The sequence below is a fragment of the Camelus ferus genome, chromosome 15, assembly GCF_009834535.1.
Source record: "Camelus ferus isolate YT-003-E chromosome 15, BCGSAC_Cfer_1.0, whole genome shotgun sequence".
NCBI lineage: Eukaryota > Metazoa > Chordata > Mammalia > Artiodactyla > Camelidae > Camelus > Camelus ferus.
In genome coordinates, this window is record NC_045710.1 from 11,569,787 (window position 1) to 11,590,417 (window position 20,631).

The 20,631-nt window shown below is 48.0% G+C and overlaps 2 protein-coding genes and 1 long non-coding RNA gene across 7 annotated transcripts in view; 1 reads left to right on the forward strand and 2 right to left on the reverse strand.

Moving 5' to 3' along the window:
- Window positions 1–11,205, forward strand: part of VSNL1 (visinin like 1) — a 101,029-nt gene extending 89,824 nt beyond the window's left edge. Inside the window, exons 3-4 of the mRNA XM_006191380.3 lie at window positions 5,825–6,040; window positions 10,204–11,205. Coding sequence (XP_006191442.1) covers window positions 5,825–6,040; window positions 10,204–10,401 — 414 coding nt within the window. The 3' untranslated portion in view covers window positions 10,402–11,205. The remainder of the gene's footprint in view (window positions 1–5,824; window positions 6,041–10,203) is intronic.
- Window positions 2,727–5,916, reverse strand: LOC116668902. 2 transcript variants are annotated; one of them, XR_004326135.1, is made up of 3 exons: window positions 5,799–5,916; window positions 3,660–5,303; window positions 2,727–3,330 (listed from the first exon to the last, which is right to left on the reverse strand). It is a non-coding gene; the product is annotated as an uncharacterized LOC116668902 (long non-coding RNA). The 2 variants fall into 2 exon arrangements; XR_004326136.1 differs by having other exon boundaries at window positions 3,660–3,901; window positions 4,844–5,816.
- Window positions 11,206–13,014: 1,809 nt separating the features above from the next.
- SMC6 (structural maintenance of chromosomes 6) overlaps window positions 13,015–20,631 on the reverse strand; it is a 73,660-nt gene continuing 66,043 nt past the window's right edge. The window contains exons 27-28 of one of the 4 annotated variants that reach the window (XM_032497070.1): window positions 19,525–19,656; window positions 13,015–13,410 (exon numbers count right to left, since the gene is read on the reverse strand). In XM_032497070.1, the coding sequence (XP_032352961.1) occupies window positions 19,554–19,656 (103 nt within the window). In that variant the 3' untranslated portion in view covers window positions 13,015–13,410; window positions 19,525–19,553. Of the gene's footprint in view, window positions 13,411–17,570; window positions 17,888–18,565; window positions 20,207–20,631 lie in introns of those variants that run through there. The other 3 variants (XM_032497069.1, XM_032497068.1, XM_032497067.1) reach the window with 3 other exon arrangements.

The following is a 20,631-nucleotide window of genomic DNA, read 5'->3' on the forward strand; positions in this document are numbered from 1 at the left end:
GACACAGACAGGACTAGAACTTTCTGCGGTCGAGGGCAGAGGGTTTGAAAAGATTCATCCAGAAATAAGTGAAGCACAAACCAAGCAGAGGGCGAGATTCTGTCCAGCCGTGAGGGTGGCCTGGAGGTAGAGCCTTTGAGCCGGACACGCAGACAGGGAAGGCCTATGAACTGTGAAGGCCACGGGCAGGTTTGGTGACACCTAAGAAGACACTGCGGCTCAGGGGCATGAAGCAGAGCAATGAGAGAGATGCCTATGCATTGGGGCGGTCACGAATGGCCACACAGAGCAGGCGGGAAGCCAGGATTCAGCGGTGCCAGGGCGGCCTGAGGGCTGAGCTGAGAGCAGAGAGGAGCAGGACACACAGTGTTTAAGGCGCATAGTGGGTCAGGTACGGGAGCCCTTGAACGGCAAGCGAAGGAGTTCGGATTTGATTCCACTGAGCGTTTCTGTGAAGAGAAATGACATCATTGGAGCCACATTTCAGAGAGGTCAGTGTGGCCTGGGTATCAGGACCTGGAGGCAGCCAGAGGCAGGAGGAGCTGGGAGATTTTGGCCAGGATCAATGCGAGGCCATGGGGCCCTGGCCGAGGCAGAAGGGAGAGCAGGGGCACCCTCTGTGGATACTCGCAGTGGCAAGTGGACAGGGGAGATGGGGAAATGGGGTGTGGAGAGAAGCCAAGGACATCTTGCCCTGCCAGGCCCTTGCTGGAGGAGACCCACGGAGTGAGGAGACGGAGGAGGTGTCCGAGGGGACTCTGAGCCCTTCTCCTCGGCAGTGCCGGGTGGGCTCGGGGAGCTCCCTGTGACCCAGCTCAGGAGACAGCCGGCCCACGCTGTGCCCAGCTGACTGGACTCTGCTGAGAATCTGACTGGGGGGCTCCTGGAAGGTCTTCCAGGAAGAGGAGGCAGGTGCCCACAACTGCTAGGCAGGTACAAACGGCATTTCCAGGCATCCTGGGGAGGGGGAGTCCGCAGGAAAGAGAGATGTGCATCCCAGAGGAATTACCTCAGAAACTTCTAGAAATCAGTCCAGGGGATGCTGTGGGACAAATGCCCCCTTCTGCTTGTCAGTCAGCAGTGGAGAGAAGGCATCCACACCAGTTCTCTGCCACACAGAACCTCCCCTGGAAAGTCTGCTGAGGACCCCCGTTCCTGGGGCCTGTCTAGAAAGCCTGGCCCTGTTTCCGCTTTTGGGACAGAGCGGGGAAGGCTGTGTGATCTTGCTCTCTACTAACCTTGGCCCAAATGTGGACCTGAGCACAGCAGAAGCAGGAGGCCTCACAGGGTTGGCCTTTTCTCAACTCCCTTGTCCTCATTTCCGAGGTGCTCATCCTCAGCGGAACCTCCCACCGCAGGCTTGGCCTGTTCCCTGCAAGCCAAGGCTCCCTCACTTGGTTAACAAAGACTGGGAGCACGGCTGAGTGGAGCAAGGGACGTGTGGTCCAGCAGAGGAACGCCGCAGTGCGCGAAGATCACTGGGCTGCATGGAGAGAGGGGTCGACATCAGGATGTTTGCAGAGGAAGGGCCTGGGGGAGGTGGCAGCTTCAGGTGATGGGAAGAGGCAGAACTGAGCAGTAGGTGAGGGTCCGACAGACAAAGGGAGCTGTGTGGGCCAAGACAGAGGCTGGAAAGCACAGGGCACTCAAGGATCCATGAGTAGTTCCGTCTGGCTTCCACAGATAGGTGATCCCACCCCAAGTTAGAAACAGGGCAGGCCCTTAAATTCACCTGTAAGTTGGTTTTCAGCACCAGGGGACGGTTTCCTGCAGACATCACGCTTCACTTGGTATCTGGGTCCTGGTCTCATCCGAGGTCGGCAGCCTCTAAAGCCCCTTTCCTCAGAGCATAACCAGAGCACAGGATTGTCCCTGTGGTAGGACGAGGATAGATCGCTGTGTGGCCCTGAGTAGGAGTATCATCAGAAGGGCCAGAAGTAGTCAGGGACCGCGGGCTACTTCTGCCCCCACTTCTGCCAACCTTCTGCTGTGAGGCTCTGAGCCCCCGAGTGTTGGAGCAGAAGCGCTGTGCCCTGTGCAGGGGCAAGGACAGGGCCCGAGAAAGCAGGCTGCAGCGCCTGGGAGGACTGGCTCCTGGCCACCATCACCCCCACCCAGCCCGGAGCCCAGGGGACTGGCCAGGTCACCGTCATCCCCAGAATTGAGCCTAGGGCTCTGCTGGCCAGAACCCGGAGCAGACCCTGCTCCACCCCCACACCCTGCTCTTCAAAGAGAAGCTTCTCTCAAGCGCCCTGAGGAGGGCAGGCTGCCCCACTGGTGCCAAACCCCGGCAAACGCTTCCAGGAGCCGCACCACACAGCTTCTGGGGTCAGAAGCGTTCCTGGCTGAGGGCCTGGATACCTGTCAGCAGGCATTAATCCACCAACTGCAGCTGCTTCTGGATGAGTTTTTGGTTTTTTTTCTTTTTAATGGAAATACAGGATACACTTGATTTTAAAATGTTGAACAAAAGTAGAAAAACTATATGTGTGTGTGTGTGTGTGTGTGTGTGTGTACATAGGCATAAAAGAGAGGCTGGAAACTTAATGAAAATTAGCAATATTAAATCATCTAATACAGTTTCTAAAATTTTTCATAACTAAATTTATTTTCTTTCAAACAAGTCACAATGGGCTGAATGCTTGTGTGTCCCCAAAAGTCATATGTTGAAACCTAATACCCAAAATGATGGTATTAGGAGGTAGGGCCTTAGGGAGGTGCTTAGGTCAGACGGGTGGGGCCCTCATGAATGGAATTAGTGCCCTTATAAAAAAAAGAGACCCCACAGAGTCCCCTTGCCCCTTCCACCACGTGAGGACAAAGTGAGAATCCGGCAGTTTGCAACCCAGAAAAGGGCCCTCGCCAGTACTTGACCATGCTGGCATCCTGATCTTGGACTTCTGGACTCCAAAGCTATGAGCAATACATTTCTATTGCTTGTTAGCTACCCAGTCTGTGATAGTTTGTTATAGCAGCCTGAACTAAAAGACGTAAATGAAATGCATATAATTATACATATATAAAATTTCAACTTCAGTTTTTTAATTATATTAAAAGGTTTAGATTATTAATGCCACCAAAAATTATTTCTGCATCAATATTTCATGCAGGAATTGGAGCAAAATACATTGAATTTTAAAAAATAAACGCCCGTCAAGCAACAATACACCAAAATACTTGTACATCTCAAGCACTATTTTCCTCCAAGAGAAGCGAATATGAGTTCATGACCCTAATTTCTTCCTAAAGAGATTGAAGGGAGTATGGCTTCATTTTTCTGTGATGATCTGTCCAAAGTTGAATTATTTCATCAAAAGAAGGAGCATTCCCCTGAAGAGAAAAACGCGAAGTGCTTAGAACACAATAGGATGAATTTTCTACAGGAAACAGCCCCTCCGGATACCTGGGGGCTCCTGACCACACACTTGGTTCTTTCAAAGTAAACGTGTTGGCTATAAAAGTCAGTAAACAGACGTTCTGCAAGGCACATGTAACTTTTATAGCTTGAAATTTACAATTGATTCCAGATCTAAATGAATTTTTAATATACTGACCTGAGGTGCCCAACTATTTTTAGATAAGACTATCAGATAGCCCTTAACTTAAAAGTATGCTGTGAGGTATAAAGTAGGTAAAGCACTGCACTGCCAGAAACCTACACGGATGGAGAAAAATAATACGCAGTGGCCTTGTGTCACTGCCCTTAGAAAGGCTGGTGGGACATCCCTGAGGCTTGGGAATCCATCTCCATCAAGGAGCTCACTCCGCTCTGTTCTTAGGCTCCGTCACAGGTACCAGCTTTGTCCAGCAAGACCCCTGACCATAGGCAGATGGTGCATCAGCAAACAGCATCCCGCCTAGAGAAAGATGAAGACCACTGATGCACAGGGCACATGTGACACTGTGATAGAAGAAGAAATACATATTTGGTCTTGATCCCCTATTCCTGACACAAAAGCTTCTAAGACTCTTGGAATCTCTGGTGTGATAACAGTGTCTTTTGTATGTTAATGAGATAACTGGTGGCTGGGGACCCCAAGAGAGCTTCAGGATTTAGGTGGAGGGCGGAGTAGGGGTGCTGATCCCAGAAAGACCAAGGAAGATTAGAGAGTTGGAACTTTCAGCCCCAACCCCCAGGGAGGGGTGAGGATCTGGAGATTGAGTCCAATCACCAGTGGCCAGTGATTTAATCAACTGTGCCTACATGATGAAGCTGCCATAAAAACCCTTAAACTATGGGGTTCGGGGAGCTTCCGGGCTGGTGAACACCTCGAGGGGCTGGGAGGGTGATGCACCTGGAGAGGGCGTGGAAGCTCCGTGCACTCCCACCCCTATACCTTGCCCTGTGCTTCTCCCCTGTTGCGGGTGTATCCTTTATAACCACTGGTAATAGTTTTTTAAAAAGTGCCTTCTAAGTTTTGAGAGTCATCCTAGCAAATTCTCGACACTGAGGAGGGGGTTGTGGGAACCCTCCAACTTTATAGCAGGTCTCTCAGAGGTCCAGGTGGCCACCTGGGACTTGTGAATGGCATCCAAGGTGGGGTGGTCTCGTGGGACTGAGCCCTCACCCTCTGGGGCAGTTAGCATCAGAATGGAACTGAATTGTGGGACACCCAGTTGGTGTCCAGCAAGTTGGAGAATTGGTTGTTGTGGGGGAAAAAGACAAACCAAAACCAACCCCCGCCCCACATTTGATGCCGTAAGTGTTGTGAGTTAAAAAAAAAAAAAAAGCAGTTCAGGGCACATGAGGATCAAGCTATTTAGAAAGGCAGGACGTACAGAGAGAAAGAGGACGCAGCGGGGAGGGGGCAGGACGCCGGTGGTCTGTGTGGGGCCCACCCACCTGCTTAGCAAGAGGCAGAACGTCCACAGGAACAGGAACACCAGTGCCTCCTCTGGAATCTGCTTTGCATTTTATATTTGCTGGATCTCTTCATCCAGAAACACATATATACTGTCTCTGCTTTAAAACAGCACATGGTTTGTTTTTGTTTGAGGCAGGGGCAGGGCTGAAGTTTACCTGATTGTTTCCTGTGCTCCACTTGGAGACTGCCCTCTAGCTTGGCTGGGGCGGAGAGTTAGGAGTCAGAATGCCCCGCTGTGGGTGACTGTCCTGGATGCGTGTCCAGGGCGGGGCCCTGCCTCCTTCGCACTCTTACCTCCGGGCGGGTCTGAGCCTCCCCGCCTCTTCCTGGGTCCAGTCTCTGTCTCCCACAGCACTCCGGCGGCTCTGAGAAGACATCTCTTCATGGCTCTCAAAAATAAGCGCAGTCATGTTCTATTTTTAGTGGGTTTTAAATGGTCTGCAGAAGGAAAGTTCCTGTAAAAAGAAGTCTGGACTCTGGAACCTCACCCGGGGAGAGGGTTGTGGGCTGGGGACGGGGAGCTGCTGGCAGGAGGTCGGGGCAAACTCGCTTGGGCCCCACGGGTGGGCGGTGAACCTAGACTGTCCCACCCAGAGGAGTGGAAGTTCATGCAGCACCCACCACCCTGAGCAGGAGAGGAGTCAGGGCTCCTTCATCCTCATCCTTGAGGGAGAGCGACCGGAGCCGCAGATGAGGAATCCTAGCTGCTCCCCTATTCCAGGCCCCACAGACCCAAAAGCCCAGTGTCACCAGCCTCACACATGGGAGACAGCAAGGGGCCTGTGAGTGAGGACACAGGGGGAGACGGTCTCCCTGCGCCAGCCCTTGACCTTGAACGTTGGGCCAGACCTTCGTCCAGGCGGGCGAGCCTGCCCTCCTCCACCCCGGGCAGCCCGTGGGCAGGAAGGCCTGTGATTCCCCCTCTCCCGACACCTGAACCTCTGTGTTCTGCTTTGTAGTTCTTCCCGTATGGGGACGCCTCCAAGTTTGCCCAGCACGCCTTCCGGACCTTTGACAAGAACGGGGATGGCACCATCGACTTCCGAGAGTTCATCTGCGCCCTGTCCATCACCTCCAGGGGCAGCTTTGAGCAGAAGCTGAACTGGGCCTTCAACATGTATGACCTGGACGGGGATGGCAAGATCACCCGGGTGGAGATGCTGGAGATCATTGAGGTGAGGGGGCCCCACTCCCACCCAACCCCCACCCCGGGCAGCGGGCGCTCCGTGTGCTCAGGACCTGGGCTGCGGGCACTGGAGGCAGAGCCCCGGGAACGAGCTCCCTGGGGATAAGCCTGTGGCAGCTCTTTCTGCCCCGCCAGGAGTCCTGCCAGGCCTTGAAGTCTCCGTCCCTGTTCCCTCGCTCCCACCAGGCTCTGGGAAACGTCACAGGTCCGAGCTGCTGGACCCTGACTGTCGATCAGCATTTCAACCAGCCACGCTCGCGCTGGGAGATCTTCTATAGGCGAGAGCCTCCTGGGTGCAGAGGGTGGAATCAGGACTCAGTTTCTCTGGCACTTGGCTTAGCTCTGCTCTGTGGATGCTGCCTTCTTCCTCAAACCAGCTGCCCCCGTGGGCACAAGATGCTGCCCATGGCTCCCAGGTCCCCATCACTTCACGTGAACAGTCATCTTTTCAGGTGCCTGTGCAAACGTCCCAGGCTTCCTCTGCCCACTGCTCTGACCTTAATCTTCCACATCCTCCCTGTACACTGTGCTCAAGACACCTGGGCCTTCTTGGTTTTCCTGGAACACGCAGCTTTACTTCAGGGCCTCGACATCCTCTCTCTCTGCCCAGATCCCCTTCCCAAGCCTCCCTCACTTCACTCTGGTCTGTGTTCTCATCTCACCTCCCAGCAGGCCTGCCTTCCTGCGCTGCCCTCCCCACACAGTGCCCACCGGTGCAGTCTAACCCCTAACCAACATGTGTTTTTTTGTCACAGCATTTATCACGGCCCCAGATAACCTTACATAACACAAGCTCTGTGGGGAGAGGACTCTGTTCGCTCACTGCCATTTCCCTAGCACCTAGAAGAGACCTGGAAACTGGCAGGCACTCAACTGCTGATGAGTGAATCGATGCCTTTTCACTGGCTGACTGTCTCAGCCTGTGTGCCCACCTCTGCACCAACCAGTGTGACCCCAGAGGGAAATGCACCACTTGCCACACGCAAGAGCCAAGCATTCCATCCTGAGCTGGGGTGAGGCCCCGTCCAGACCACAGGGCTGAGACGCAGGGATGGTGGATCCCCAGATGACAACTAGGGGCTGATGGCAAGAAACAGGAGCCAAAACCCAAGTGGCCCAGTCCCCCAGGTGCCCCCCAAGCTACGCTCACTCTCCTCCCCTGGGGCAGCTCCCGGCTCCGTGCTGCGCCTCTGGAGCCCTGCCTGCCCGTCATCTCTCAGTACCTTTAGTTCCTTCTCTCCATTTGGTACCCACTTGCCTTCCCAAGTAAACTGGAAGACGCAACGGCAGCAAGGGGAAGCTTTAAGAGTCAGACCTGGTATGCTGCTTCCTGGCTGTGGGGCTTGGTGCACCAAAGCCTCAATGTCTTCGTGAAAAAATAAAGCAAATAAAACCTATCCTCCAAGCCCATGGTCAGGGTTAAGTGAGATGGTCTGCAGAGAACCCGGCACACTTTCTGTCATGTAGGAAATGCTCAGTAAATGGCAGTTATCTCTCAGGCTCTGTCTCCCTTGGAACTATCATCCACCTCAACTCCCAGCTTCTTTCCTTCTCTCCAGCCGCGTCCCCCATCCTGCTCCCTCTGCGTGTGGCTCCCCATGTCCCCCTCCAGTGATTTCACCAGCTCCTGGCCCTTGGCACCCGTGCCCTGGCACACTTTCCTGCCTCCAGGTTCCGCTTTGCTGAGCCACCTTTTCAGGACCAGCAGGTCAATAACTGATGCAGTCTTCGCAGCATCCCTGTGCTTCAGGAGCTGCTCGTTCACTTGATCTAAAGTCTACAGAGCAGTTCCTCCGTGCACAGGCGCACAGCTCTCTGACAGCTGGTCCAGCCGACACCCGTTTGCTTCCGTGTCTCCTCTGCTCCAGACTCACTGTCCATCCCAGGCCCCTCACCCTTGCACATGCACTTCTGGCCACTTTTGCTCCCACCATGCTTTTCACCTGGATGTCTTTCAGGGCTCTGGGCCCATCTGAGTCCTTTTCTCCTTCGAGGTCTAGGTTATCTCGCCGCGTCCAAGAAGCTGTCTTGGCCTACTTCACCGCAGGGTTCTCCACCACCCTCTGGGCTCCTGTAGCCTGCAGTCAGCATCTCTGTTGGTGCCAGCCTCCCGGCAAAGCGTTGGAGACAGATGTGAAAAGACACATGTGCCCACCCTGGAGGAGCTGGCTGACCCGAGGGCCTGTGTCCACACGAGAGAACAGGCAGTGACAGCAGAGCAAGGCGGGTGCTTGATGAGGGAGGCCAGTGGCCGGAGGGGACACCAGGGGCCACGCGCCCCAGGGAAGCACAGGACATCTGCCCCGCAGTGTTGTACACAGGCCTAATGGGTCCTTAGCTTTTGGTTGAATAACGAGAATACCTGAGACAGTCATTTCTTCCTAGGAAAGCACACGTGAGACATATCCCATCTTCAGAGAAGACAGTGATAAACATTGTGATGCATGCCAGGGGCCGACAGGGGTTCCTTAAGATCCGTCAGGGAGCAGGTTCATATTTAGTCCTGAGTCTGACGTGCTCTCGACCTGCGCTGGTGTTCGGTGGAAGAGTCTGCATCGGGAACGTCCTTTCTTGGTTGTCCTGTTTATGGTGCAGATTGCAGGGTTGCGTTTCAGATGCGGTTAAGGATTCCCAGCCGTGTTCAGAGCTATTAGATGAGGTCCAGGGTGGACTCTCTGTGTTTACTTTTCTTTTTGCCGTGACTTCATCAACAGTGCATTTGTCTTGCTGGCGGCCTTCCCACCTATCGCCTCCTTTAAGCCCTTTTCGTTTCACCCTTCAAAGGCCAGAGTGAAAGTGGCAGCTTACTTGCGGCTGACCCCGTCTGTCTTGTTTTTAAAGTCCAGGCATCTCTTCTTTTCCCTCATACACTGCTCAGGATTCTAGGCTAATCCAGACCCCTTCTACCAACTGTCCATCAAATGAAATGTCAACAGTCTGCTTCTTTTAAAGTCAGATGTCATAGATTTTTTTTTCACTGTAAATCAACACAATCTATTTACAAAAGTGAGCAAGCAAAAAATATTTTATCTCAGTAGACATTTTACTTGTTAAAGGAAACACTTGTTAGTGGTGTATTCTCTCTAATTGGCATTCTTCAAAACTTTATTGAGTTATAATTAACAGATCATAAATTCACGTGTTTTAGCTATGCAATTCAAAGATTTTTATAAACTTGCCAAAGTTCGCAACCATCACCATAATCTTATTCTGGAACAGTTTAATTCTCCCAGTAAGATCCCTCATGCCCATTTGTACCCCCAGACACAGGTACCTTCCCTTCTGCTTTGCCTCTATGGATTTGTCTTTCTGGACATTTCATGTAAATGGAATCATACACTATGTATGCACAGCCTTTTATATCTGGCTTTTGGGGCTAGGGTTTAGCTGTGTTGTAGCATTTATCATTCCTTTTTGCTGCTAAAATCATATTCAGTTGTACAGAAATGTCGTATTTTATCTGTTTACCAGTTGATGGGCAATTGTGCTGTTACCACTTTTTGGCTATTATTAATAATGCTGCTATGTAAGGTATGTAATAATGTTCACCTGTAAGTCTTTGCTTAGATGGGCATTTAATTTTTTAAGGCATTTTCCTAAGAAAGAGACTTGTTTCTACCTTTCATTCCCATTTGGGAACTAATTGTGCACACTTAATTGAACTGGACAATGGAATCTTCCAACTCTGTTCTTTAGCTTATGAACAGAGTCCTTGATTCACAGCTCTCCCTACACTGCCCTCTTTCAGGGCTAAACTTTACTGGTCCACCTTGTTTGCTTTCTTAACAGATTGTAGATTCCTTATGAGTGGGGCCCACACTTCATCCTCCCTAAATCTCTAAGGAGTCATGCTTATTGACCGTCGTCTGCACCTCAGACTCAGAAGGTTTGAGCTGAACTCATCATTTTCCTCCCTGCACCTGCTCCTATTTCATTTTTCTCAATCTCACCACTATTCTTTCTACTCACTTTCCCCAGCCAGGAACCTGGGAGTCACACAAAATTCTTCTCTATCCCATTGGTCATGAGATTCACATGGATTTGATGACATCACTCTCTTATTTAAAACCATTTAAGGAGTCCTTTGAAGGAAATTTAAATTCTGTGACCTATTGTGGGAGGACTTTATGGCCTGTTTCTTGTTTTCCCAAGGCAATCTACAAAATGGTGGGCACAGTGATCATGATGAAAATGAATGAGGATGGCCTCACGCCCGAGCAGCGAGTAGACAAGATTTTCAGCAAGATGGATAAGAACAAAGATGACCAGATTACACTGGATGAATTCAAAGAAGCTGCGAAGAGCGACCCTTCCATCGTATTACTTCTGCAGTGCGACATTCAGAAATGAGCGGAGGTCATCACGACGGACTGCACAGAAATCTCAACGTTCCATTCGGTCTGCAGCTATCACACACACACACACACACACACACACACACACACACAAATATTGCTTGGACTACCTATAAATGGACTTGCTTCTTGTGTTTGAAACACTTGTGTGCATGAGAATGTCATTTGCTAATGAATTTTAAAAGCATATATTACAAAACAAACAAACAACCTGCCACAATGTGATATGTGTAATATCATTTCATTAAAAAAAAAGAAAAAAGAATTCTCCTCCTCCAAAGCCTGGGCAGAAATGTGCTGCAAAGAGTTATATGATTTCTTGTTCATGTTCTGCTAATGCTTGCGTCTCCTTGATTACATAATGTTAGTAGCACTGAGACCCCCACGATAATGTAACCTAATTATAAGTTGTGTCACCATTCTCCTGTAAAATAGTACTGGACAGACACGCGGAGGGGCCCTTGGCCTCTCTGTGCGGTCCACACACAAGAGCTTGTGTTATCAGTGAATATAAATGTACGACATTTGCATGCCTTTTAGGTTTGCCTTAATTCTTACCTCATTTGCATCCTACCGATCTGGAAAGAGCTATGTTGGAATTAATGCAGTATAAAACTTCAAAACCCTGCTAAATGACTCATTAATTAAGTATATCTATCTATATATACATATACACAAAGATATTATTTATTGAAAGTAAAAAAAAAAAAAAGATGGATGTGTATTGATTTCTGCTTGAATTTTCAAAGACTTCCAAAGAGGTGGCAATCGATGTCCCAAATAAATTTATAACATTTGACTTCTTCCCTCAGTTATTTCATAATTTTTAAATTTGAAATAGGTGTTCAGAATCATCAAGGGTCAGGAGCAACAACTTATTAAATCTGCCTTTAAACATGCAGCCTGGGAATTTGAAGAACTGATGACAACCAAAGGGCAAAAACGACTTCCCGATGCTTCCTCCTGGCCCTCAGAAGACAGACAGTTAATGCAGCATGTAGGATTTAAATGAAACATCATAAAATGTGCTCGTTCTCAAAAAACACTCATCATACGGCCATAAATGTTATCTCAGTGTGACCGTGGTGCTAAGCACACGTTACCTTCTGCACGACCACGTGGAGGACACAGGCTGAGATGCATTCTCAGAAGGAGCCAGGAGGAAAGCAGACCTCCGTTTCTCCTAATCAAAAGTTGTTTTAACAATGGAACAGAATTCTGAGCCTTTCAAGCTTGATGAAGGAAGGCAGAGAGGTTCCATCAAGAACCCTGGAGGTGGGTTTGCATTTTCAGAACGAGTCCGGAGGAGCCGGGTTACTTTCTACAGCACTGTCCAGCACAACTTTCCATGATGATGGAAACGTCTGTGCCTGCACTGGCTACGTGAGGCTGTTGAGCACTTCAGGCTTAGCTGGTGTGACTGACAACTGCATTTTTCATTTTATTTTAATTAAATTTAATTTGCCATATGTAGATAGCAGTTACAGTATCAGACAGTTCACAGTTCATTGCTAAATTACTCACTTTACATGGAGCACCTTTTTTTTTTTTTTTCCTAAATACTCTTCCTTTTTCTGTCTTAGGATCATTAAATGGGACCAGAGACCAGGGCTGATGACTCCATTCACCCATTCGACAGGAAACCGGGAGCAAGCAAACCTCCCCACAAACACTCAGGACACAGACGGTACCTGAAACCCTCCCTAGTAGAACCAGACTTTGCCCACAGAGAGAACGGTCTCGAGTGCCCTTAACCCCTGTGCTTGGTGAGTCCGAGGTGGAGGCAGGGAGAGATGGGACGTTCAGTGCCTCTGATAATTCTCTCCTCTGACGAAGTGAGGGTGGGGTGAGGGGAGGAGCTGGGGAGCCTCCTTAGAAAGGCACTCAGTTAAGTCCAGCCATGGGCAATGCATGATCCTCACTGATCACCTACCTACTGTGCACCCGGCACCATTCCTAGTGGGGAGACAGACAATAGCTGAACACACACACACACAAATGTGAGAACCATGAAGCAAAGCACAGCAAGCGAAGAGGGGTGGAGAGGGATGGGGCGCAGCAGGGGCTACTTGCTCCGGGCTGGTTGGGAGACACTGATGTAAGACCTGAGGGAAGGGAGTGAGCCACGTGCGTATTTGGGGCCCTTCTGAGAAACAGACCCTCCAGCAGACTCACTGGTAAATAAGTACATAAAATGGAGAAGTGGGCCACAAGAGAACATCTTGTTGTTTGCTTGTTTTGGTCCTCACTGCTTGCTGGTGTAGCCCGGGGCAGGACCCCGAGAGCAGTCCAGCAGTACTGGTGAGGATGAGTGCACAGCTGCCCTCTGACTCCTGGGTGTGTTACCCAGGAAGCTCTCAGAGGGCTGTAAGGGGACTTGTCCCAGGATGTCCGTGACAACTGTTTCTGGTGTGGCAACTGGAGGCCACCTAGTGGTCCATTACTAGAGGACCAGGTAGGTAAGAAGTGGTGGACGCATCCTAAGGCGGACCACGCGTCCACTGGGAGCAACAGACCGATGTATACGCAGCAACATGCATGTGTTTTTAAAATGCTGAAAGGGGGAAAAAAGAAAATTTACTGCACAGTATAACATATATAAATGAACAATACATTCTCTCACAGGAGAACACCAAAAGCACATAAAAGGAAATATTACAAGAGAATTGCTGCCCGGGGGTGAGTGGCAGTGGCACTGCTTGAGTTACTACTGCACCACGACGTCCCATCCCTAAATGCAGCGGCTTTCCCCTGGCTTCTGTGGGTCAGGGACTTGAGGAGGGTTCACCTGGATGACTCGGGCCTGGGGTCTCTCAGACAGCTGCAGTCGTGTGGTCGCTGAGCTGAAACAGGTCCCGGGAGCAGCTGGGAGCTGACAGGGCATTGCTCTTCTTCCAGCCTCAGGGCTCCTTCACTTGGGCTGGTTTGCGCTTCCTCCCAGCACGGCGGCTTAGGAGCAGGCATGCAGCTCACGTGGGGGTTCAGGCCTCCAGCACAAGTATTCCTGCAAAGAAGCTGGAAGTTTCATAGTGCTTTCTGACCTAGCCCCAGGAGTCATGAAGTAGCACTCGCACAAACCTATCCATAGTCAAGAAGGGAATTAGACTCTATGTCTTGATAGGAAGGGCAATGTTCTTAAACTACATGTGACAGGAGAGATGTGGTTGCCACATCTTTGGAAAACAGTCGGTCGCAGTTCACCTTGTAGCCACAATTCACATCTCTTCCACATACAGAACGTGTTCACCCCCCCTCCCAAGCAACCACAAAGTTCTCATAACACTGTGACTTTGGGGTCAGGCTTGAGGCCCCAAACCTCATCATTGAAAGGCTCCTCAGATGTGGTTCGTTAGCCCATCGAGTACCATTCTTTTTGATCCAAAGGCCTGTGAATCCAGTGGCTAATTACTGCCCCTCTCCCCGGCCCTTACGCAACGCAGAGTGTTGGAACAGGCAAAGCGTGACTGCAGTAGGGACACTTTCAAAAAAGGTGCAATGGAAAGCGCACGGCAGTCTGGTCCACAGCAAATCTGAAACCACCTGGGGACGTCTTGTGTTTCTGGGTTAATCAGGGCCCAGGCCTGCCCTGTGCGGGTTGTTCTCCATGGCTTGTGGCTCTGCCTTTTGTGTTCTTGTTTCTACCCTCTGAGCTGGCCTTCCTTTTTCATAAAAAATGTAGTCTGTGTTTGTACTCGAGTAGTTTTCTCTGCCTACTGCGGCCCATAAAAGTCTAGAAGTACAAAACCTTTTCATTTTGTACAACCTCTTTCAGTCTAAGTTGATACAAGTATTTAAAAAATCTTATGGGTTTTTAATGTATCAACTTATAAAATCCACTCAATTAGACAGGGCTCCTTGTGTGACTGCTAAGGAACACACTCCTAAGTCTTAGAAGGCTGCTGTCTAATGGAGAGGACCAGAAAGTCAGGCCCCTGGAAAAGGGCTTGAAAGGGTCTAAAAGCACTGCTTCAGATCTCTCTGCGGTCCTAACTAAGGATCCTACGGTTCTACCCTGGATTTAATTTTGCACTGAAGCCTGGCTCCTCTATACGTAACCAGTCCCTCTCCCCTCCTCACATTTTGTCAAAGGCAGCAAGAAGCCATGGGGCGCTTGTCACGTTCTGCCCAGACACCTCTTCAGCTAGATCACCAGTTTATTAGGTGCATTTCCTGCTTTCCAGGTTACCACGGCATCAGCAGGGCCAACTTTCCACCACTGTGTAACAAGGGTCCTCTGCTCTTTCTTCTTTGCAATAGCATTTTCCTTACTTTCTTTTAGCGACTTTCTTTTAGCGTCACCAAGAGCATCCTTGAGACCCTGTAAGTGTCTGCTCACGCTCTTCGCAAGGCCCTGTAGGCTTCCACTAGCATCTTCAAGGCCCTTTGGATGCATGTGTTTGTGAACCTAGCCCTCAAGTTCCTTCCAGCCAGCGCCATGTGGCTTAGATTTATTTTTTAATTGGGTGCTCCCTTCAGGTACCAAAATCTGATTGTTACTAATGCTATGTGGCAGATCATCCCAAAACTCAGTGGCTTGAAATGACAGTTATTGTATTATCTCTCATGGTTGTTTGGGCCAGAATTTCAGGAGGGACTCCATTGGGCAGTGGGAGGTCCCCCTGGCTGGGGAGGTCTCATGCGGTTGTAGTGAGATGAGGGCACGTCGGGGGCGGTGGGAGCAGCTGGGGGTGGCTGGGCATCTCTCTTCATGTGGTCCCCAAGCTTCTCTGCATGGTTTCCCCATGCAGGCTAATTTAGTTTAGGCTTCCTCACTGTGTAGCGGCCTCAGGGAAGTCCAGCTGCTTCCAAGACAGGACAGTGATGCAGCGTGAATGTTCTAGAGGCCAAGGTGGGGCTCCCTTTTCTTTTCATTGCTTTTTCTGACTTAGCCTCAGAAGTTACAGGGTCATTTCTATTGCACTCTATTGGTTGTAAGTGAGATACAAATCTGTTTAGGAAGGGAATCGGACTCTGCAAGGCAAGGTTTTGGAAGAGCATGGAAGAGATCTGTTGTGGTCATCTTCAGAAAATACAGTCTGCCATAGGGAATGAAGAAAGAAGGTAAAAGGAAATAAATATGCACTGCACGGGCCAGTGATGAAGGTGAGCCATGATCTGAAGGGTGTGTTAATCCTATAAAGGGTTTAAAGGGTTCATCCCTCAGCAACGGGGATCCTCACGGACCTCAGCATCCCTCCCAGCCTCAGCGCTTCCTTCAGAAGGGACCAGCGACGGGCATGCTCTAATCACTCACGTGCGCCTGGGTTCGGCTGGTTCTAGCTTACACTCAGCTATTTTAATTTCCATGTTAATTGGCTCTTTAACACCTGCTGCTGTTCTGAGAGGAAAATGCCCCCAGATGTCTTCTTTTATTCTAGTCTGAACTCTAACTGCATTTAGAAGTCCTAGGTTTTCATATTCCCTCTCATTTCTTAAATAACTCTAAACTGCCTTTAAAAGGGAATCGTTTTGTTTTCAGGCTTCATTTCCCCTGCAATTCCTTCACTCAGGATCAGTCTCTAGATGAATAGTATGAACCACTTTCTCCAAGAGGCCAGATGCTTATTTCCTCCACGCCTTTGGAAACCATGTCAGGAAGTAAAACACACGCTTAAACAGACGTCTTCAGAGAGCCTTACGGCATAGGATGTGTAGGGGTTTAGTGAGAAAATGATAGTCAATGAGAGCTTCTAAATAAAATGACACTGTTCCCTTAGGTCCTTTTGTATAAGCAATTAAGTTTCCCACTTTGGGCACATGATTTGGGTTTTTCCCAGCATTTTGTAGGCAAAATATAGCTCTCTAGACTCATACCTTATGTTACTGTTTTTCAAGTTCTTACATTTACCAACACAAAGTAACCCATTAAATACCTGATTAACTAACTAGCTATCTCAGGTGGCACCTGCTGGCACCAGCTGCTCTGCTGCTACCCGAGCCGCGCACCGCTCTGCTGCACCCCCGTGCCTCCCCTTGCTCTGCGACGGACACCATGACTCACCCCGTGTTTGAGGCCCCAGGCCCAGGCCAGTCATCCTCGACCCCTCTCACAACTCCACAGAACAGCTGACCCTCGAACACGGATCTGAACGGCACAGGTCAGGCGGGTTTTTTTCAGTAGTAAAGACTACAGTGCTACCGGATCCACGTGTGTACAAGGGGAGACCCCGAGGAAGAGCGGATATGGATGGAGGGCCAACGATAAATCCCATGTGGATTTCTGCTCGGAGGGTCGTTGCTCCTGACCCCCACGTTGTTCACGGGTCGACTGTATTCTCATCAGCAAGTCCCACCGCCTCTGGATTTCAAATCTGAACGCTTCTCTCTCCAACCTCTCTAGTCCAAGTTACCATGCTCTTCCCTGGATCACCGCAGAAGCCTCCAGACCGCCTGCCTTTTCCATGTCTGCCCCACTCTAATCCTAACCTGTTCGCACAGCTGCCACAGGGGCGCTGTGAAAATACTTCCCAGACCAAGTGTGAACACCTGCCTGACACCTCGAACAATCTCACTTTTCTGTCTGCCTCTGAACCTCACCTCGTGCTCACCACGCTCATCAACACTGGCCGTAAGAGTCTTGGACATGTTCATTCTCACCCTTAGGCCTCTGCGCTCTGCCCGGAACCATCGACCCTGGGTATCTCTCCTTAGCTCTTCTCTCACTTGCTTCAGGCCTCTGCTTAAACGTGACCTTCTGCAAAGTCTTTCCTTAACACCACATCCAATATACTCTCCCCTCTGCTCTCAACTCCTTACCCCGCTTTATTATTTTCTGTAGCAATGACCATAATCTGAAATACATGGTATGATGTTACTCTAACCAGACTTTAAGCTCCACAAAGGCAGATTTTGTATTACAGTAGGATTCTCAGTGCTTAAAACAGTTCCTAGCACATGGCAGGAACGTAACCATGTTACTGAATTAACCTCTCCATCCTTAAACTGAGAAGAAATTAGGCAACAAAAGCCCCCTTAAGCTTAATGATATTCTCAGGCCGCTTTAGTTTCTATGGACTCTATCTGCTGCCCTAGCCAAAATGCAACAGGCTAGGCATCAATATTATATATAATTAAGAAAATTTCATTTGCTGACTCAAAGAAATAGCTAATTTATATCCACTCTTAAAGAACAAACTGTGTTCCTATTACAGAATATTTTGATGTATCTTCAAGTCCACAGGCATTTAGTTCAAGTCATGAAATATCAGTAACTGTTTAAACTTTCAGAACTTGAAGTTTCAAACCAATTCTTCTGAAAAATCTGCATTAGGCAAAGTGCAGGCACTATGTAGATGAGGAAACAAATCAAAGCAGAAAGTGACCGACTCAGAACATGCTCAATTGTACGACATCTAATTTGTACTCAGGAAAACTCAATCAGACGTTCTGGATTCCTTGGTTTTCAATCACAGTTGGCAACAATTCTGATCCAGCGTGAGTCCCAGCCAACAGTTTCTTACACAGAATTGAAGCATTTTGGTCTCCATAAATAAACAGCCCAGACATTTTGAAGACATGCAAAAAAGAACCAGGGGATGGGAGGAAGGGAAGGGAAAATACGGAAAATATTTAAGAATGCAATGCCTTTACATCCTCGTTTACTAGCACTAATCACATACGTCATTTTGAGAATAATTTTTAATCATGTCCACCCCAAAAGATCCGAGAAGGTAGGATTTAAGAATCCAAGGAGGCATTTCTTCCTTGCTTCCCTGGACTTCATGACTCAGTCCAGGCATAGCTGCCCCGATGACGAACCGGTGGCGAAAAGTCCTCTCTGTATGAGGCATTCAAGTTACTACTCCTGAAGAGGTTTGGTTTTGTCAATTAATACTACCTTCCCCAATTTACAAAAGCATGACCCTAAATACATATAAACTTAAAGTTTTATTTTTAAAAGTTACACGTATTTCAAAAAGACAATTTTTTATTCTAATTAATGTTAGTATCAATTAGAATAATAACTGAAGATATTTTCACTTATAATAGTTGAAACCAAAACTGTGAGCCCAAAGCAATGAATAACCTTCAACTCAACAAACTGCTTGGATACCTGAGGATTCTATTTCCCATTCTGTATTAAGAACCGTAACGCTCAAAAACTATCACAAAAATTCAGACACTGAAATTATTTAGCTAATAAAAGTTTATGCATTTGGTATATTCTACTTCATTTTTTTATTTGAAAAAGCACATGTATGTTAAAATAGCTTTGATACAAATGAGTTATAAATGTAACTTTAAAAAAATCAGACTTTGTATGGTTAGTGGGGGGGTGTTTAAAACATTCGGCACATATTTCCTCTTTCTGTAAATTCTCAGAATAGAAACGCACAAGTTTTTGGACTTTTCCTTTGCCAATTTATCTCAACTTAAGACTAAATTAGACTCCCTCCCACCACCAAAAGCAAACACAAACCCCAGTTTTTCTCAGTAATAATGCCGCTGCTTTTAAAATACTGCCTTTTTCTTAAAATACTTCCTTTTCAATTTCATAAATATTTATTGCTAACAATATAGGGAATTTTTCTTGTTGGACATCCACATCTTTTTAAAAAGGTTAGCAATAATCTTAGTATCAAACATAGGCAGTAGTTTATCCATGTTTTCTTAAAAAAAAAAGTTCTTAAACACCATTGCTTACGACAGGCTATATTTATCATTCTAAGAAGCAGACTTTTTAACAGCGCTAATCAGGCTGTGTCCTGTAACTGACATCAGCTCCCCACCAGCAGCTGGGCCTTTGGCTCCCAGCTACTTCTCTGCTCCAGGGGGAGCCGCCCTCCACCCCAGCTTTACCCCTTCTCCTCAGCCTGCACTGCACAGTCCCTCTGGCCTCCCAGCCGAGCTAGAACTTGAGAGGCCTTGGACTGCAAACTGAGGGACGAGAAAGCAGGCAGGCACGCTTCAGGTCAGGGTGCACACATGCCATAATCCAGTTCCAACATTTAGTTGGGTGGACGATGGTTCAGGGATTGAAAGGCACTGTGTCAGAGCTGGCAGTGTTTAGTACTCTGAGAAAGTGCCCCGTAAACAGAGAGCATCTTAAATGTGACAAAACACAGTAATTTAAACTACAGTCCAAATCTGTAGTTGTATCTCTAGGGTTAAAAATTACCTGTGCAGAGATTTTGACCAAAGTTTTTTTCAGTCCTGTGTAGGTCCCTCCTCATTAATAAGCAAAAAGCAGACAATAAATCCACTGTAAGCTGGTCCCTGTCCACAGCCCGCCTGTGCGCTGCTCCACCCCCTGCAATGAGAATAAAGTAATATTCTGGAAAAGCAAAACTAAATATAACCAGGTGCTCAAACTTTTATTTTAATTCTTACAAAATACTATAGAAATGAACCCAAACTAAACAGATATGTACATGTACATATGTACAAAATTTTACTTCTGAAAAAGAATCTATAAAAGTAGATGGTTAAAATAAAAAACAAACAAACTTAAAAAGATTTAAAACCAGTACTGTGAAATTGATTTTTTCAAAGTAAAGCAACAGTAATTTAAAATTGCTGGTTGTGGTTGGTCTCCTAGGCTTATTTACATGTTTTATTGTGGTCAGATACATAAAGGAGTTTATTTTAGAGTATCTTCAATTTCATTTTATTTCCTCAAATCGTCCTGAATGTTCTTCCCTTTACAAATCTTTCAGCACGAGGACATGGCGCACTGGGTCACAGATCAACTCCGGTCTTCTTCTTCCTCTTGCGACACAGGCCGGAAAGGCAACGTGGTTTGTCCTCTTTCAGGGTCAGACATTCGAAGAATCCTAATCAGTTTACTTGATGGAAGTGAACTAGAGGAAGCAAAGTTAGTTACTCCAACTTCCAAGAAAAATTTTCTGCGTCAGATGAAATTCTAATACTACATCATGAAAGTATGTCTAAATGGCTGTGATCTGCTAATAGGGGGAATATGTTAGCATCTGAAATTCTAGGAGAAATATCATTTGCAATAAGGAATTAAGTTGTTTTCATTTTGGAAAACTGACTTCCTGCTACATACCACGGCTTTTCAGTTTAAAGGAAGAAGAAATGAAGGAGATTTATGTTTCAGCTGTTTCTACCTCTTACTCCTCTTGTCTAGCCAGGAAGGAGTCACCTGAGCATTTTCAGTCACAAATGTAAACCCCCATATGATCAAGTGACCACGTTAGAGACAGAACAGCAACTGTAAGTGACACAGAGCCTGACACCTCGGAGGTACCCATTAAGTGCTGAC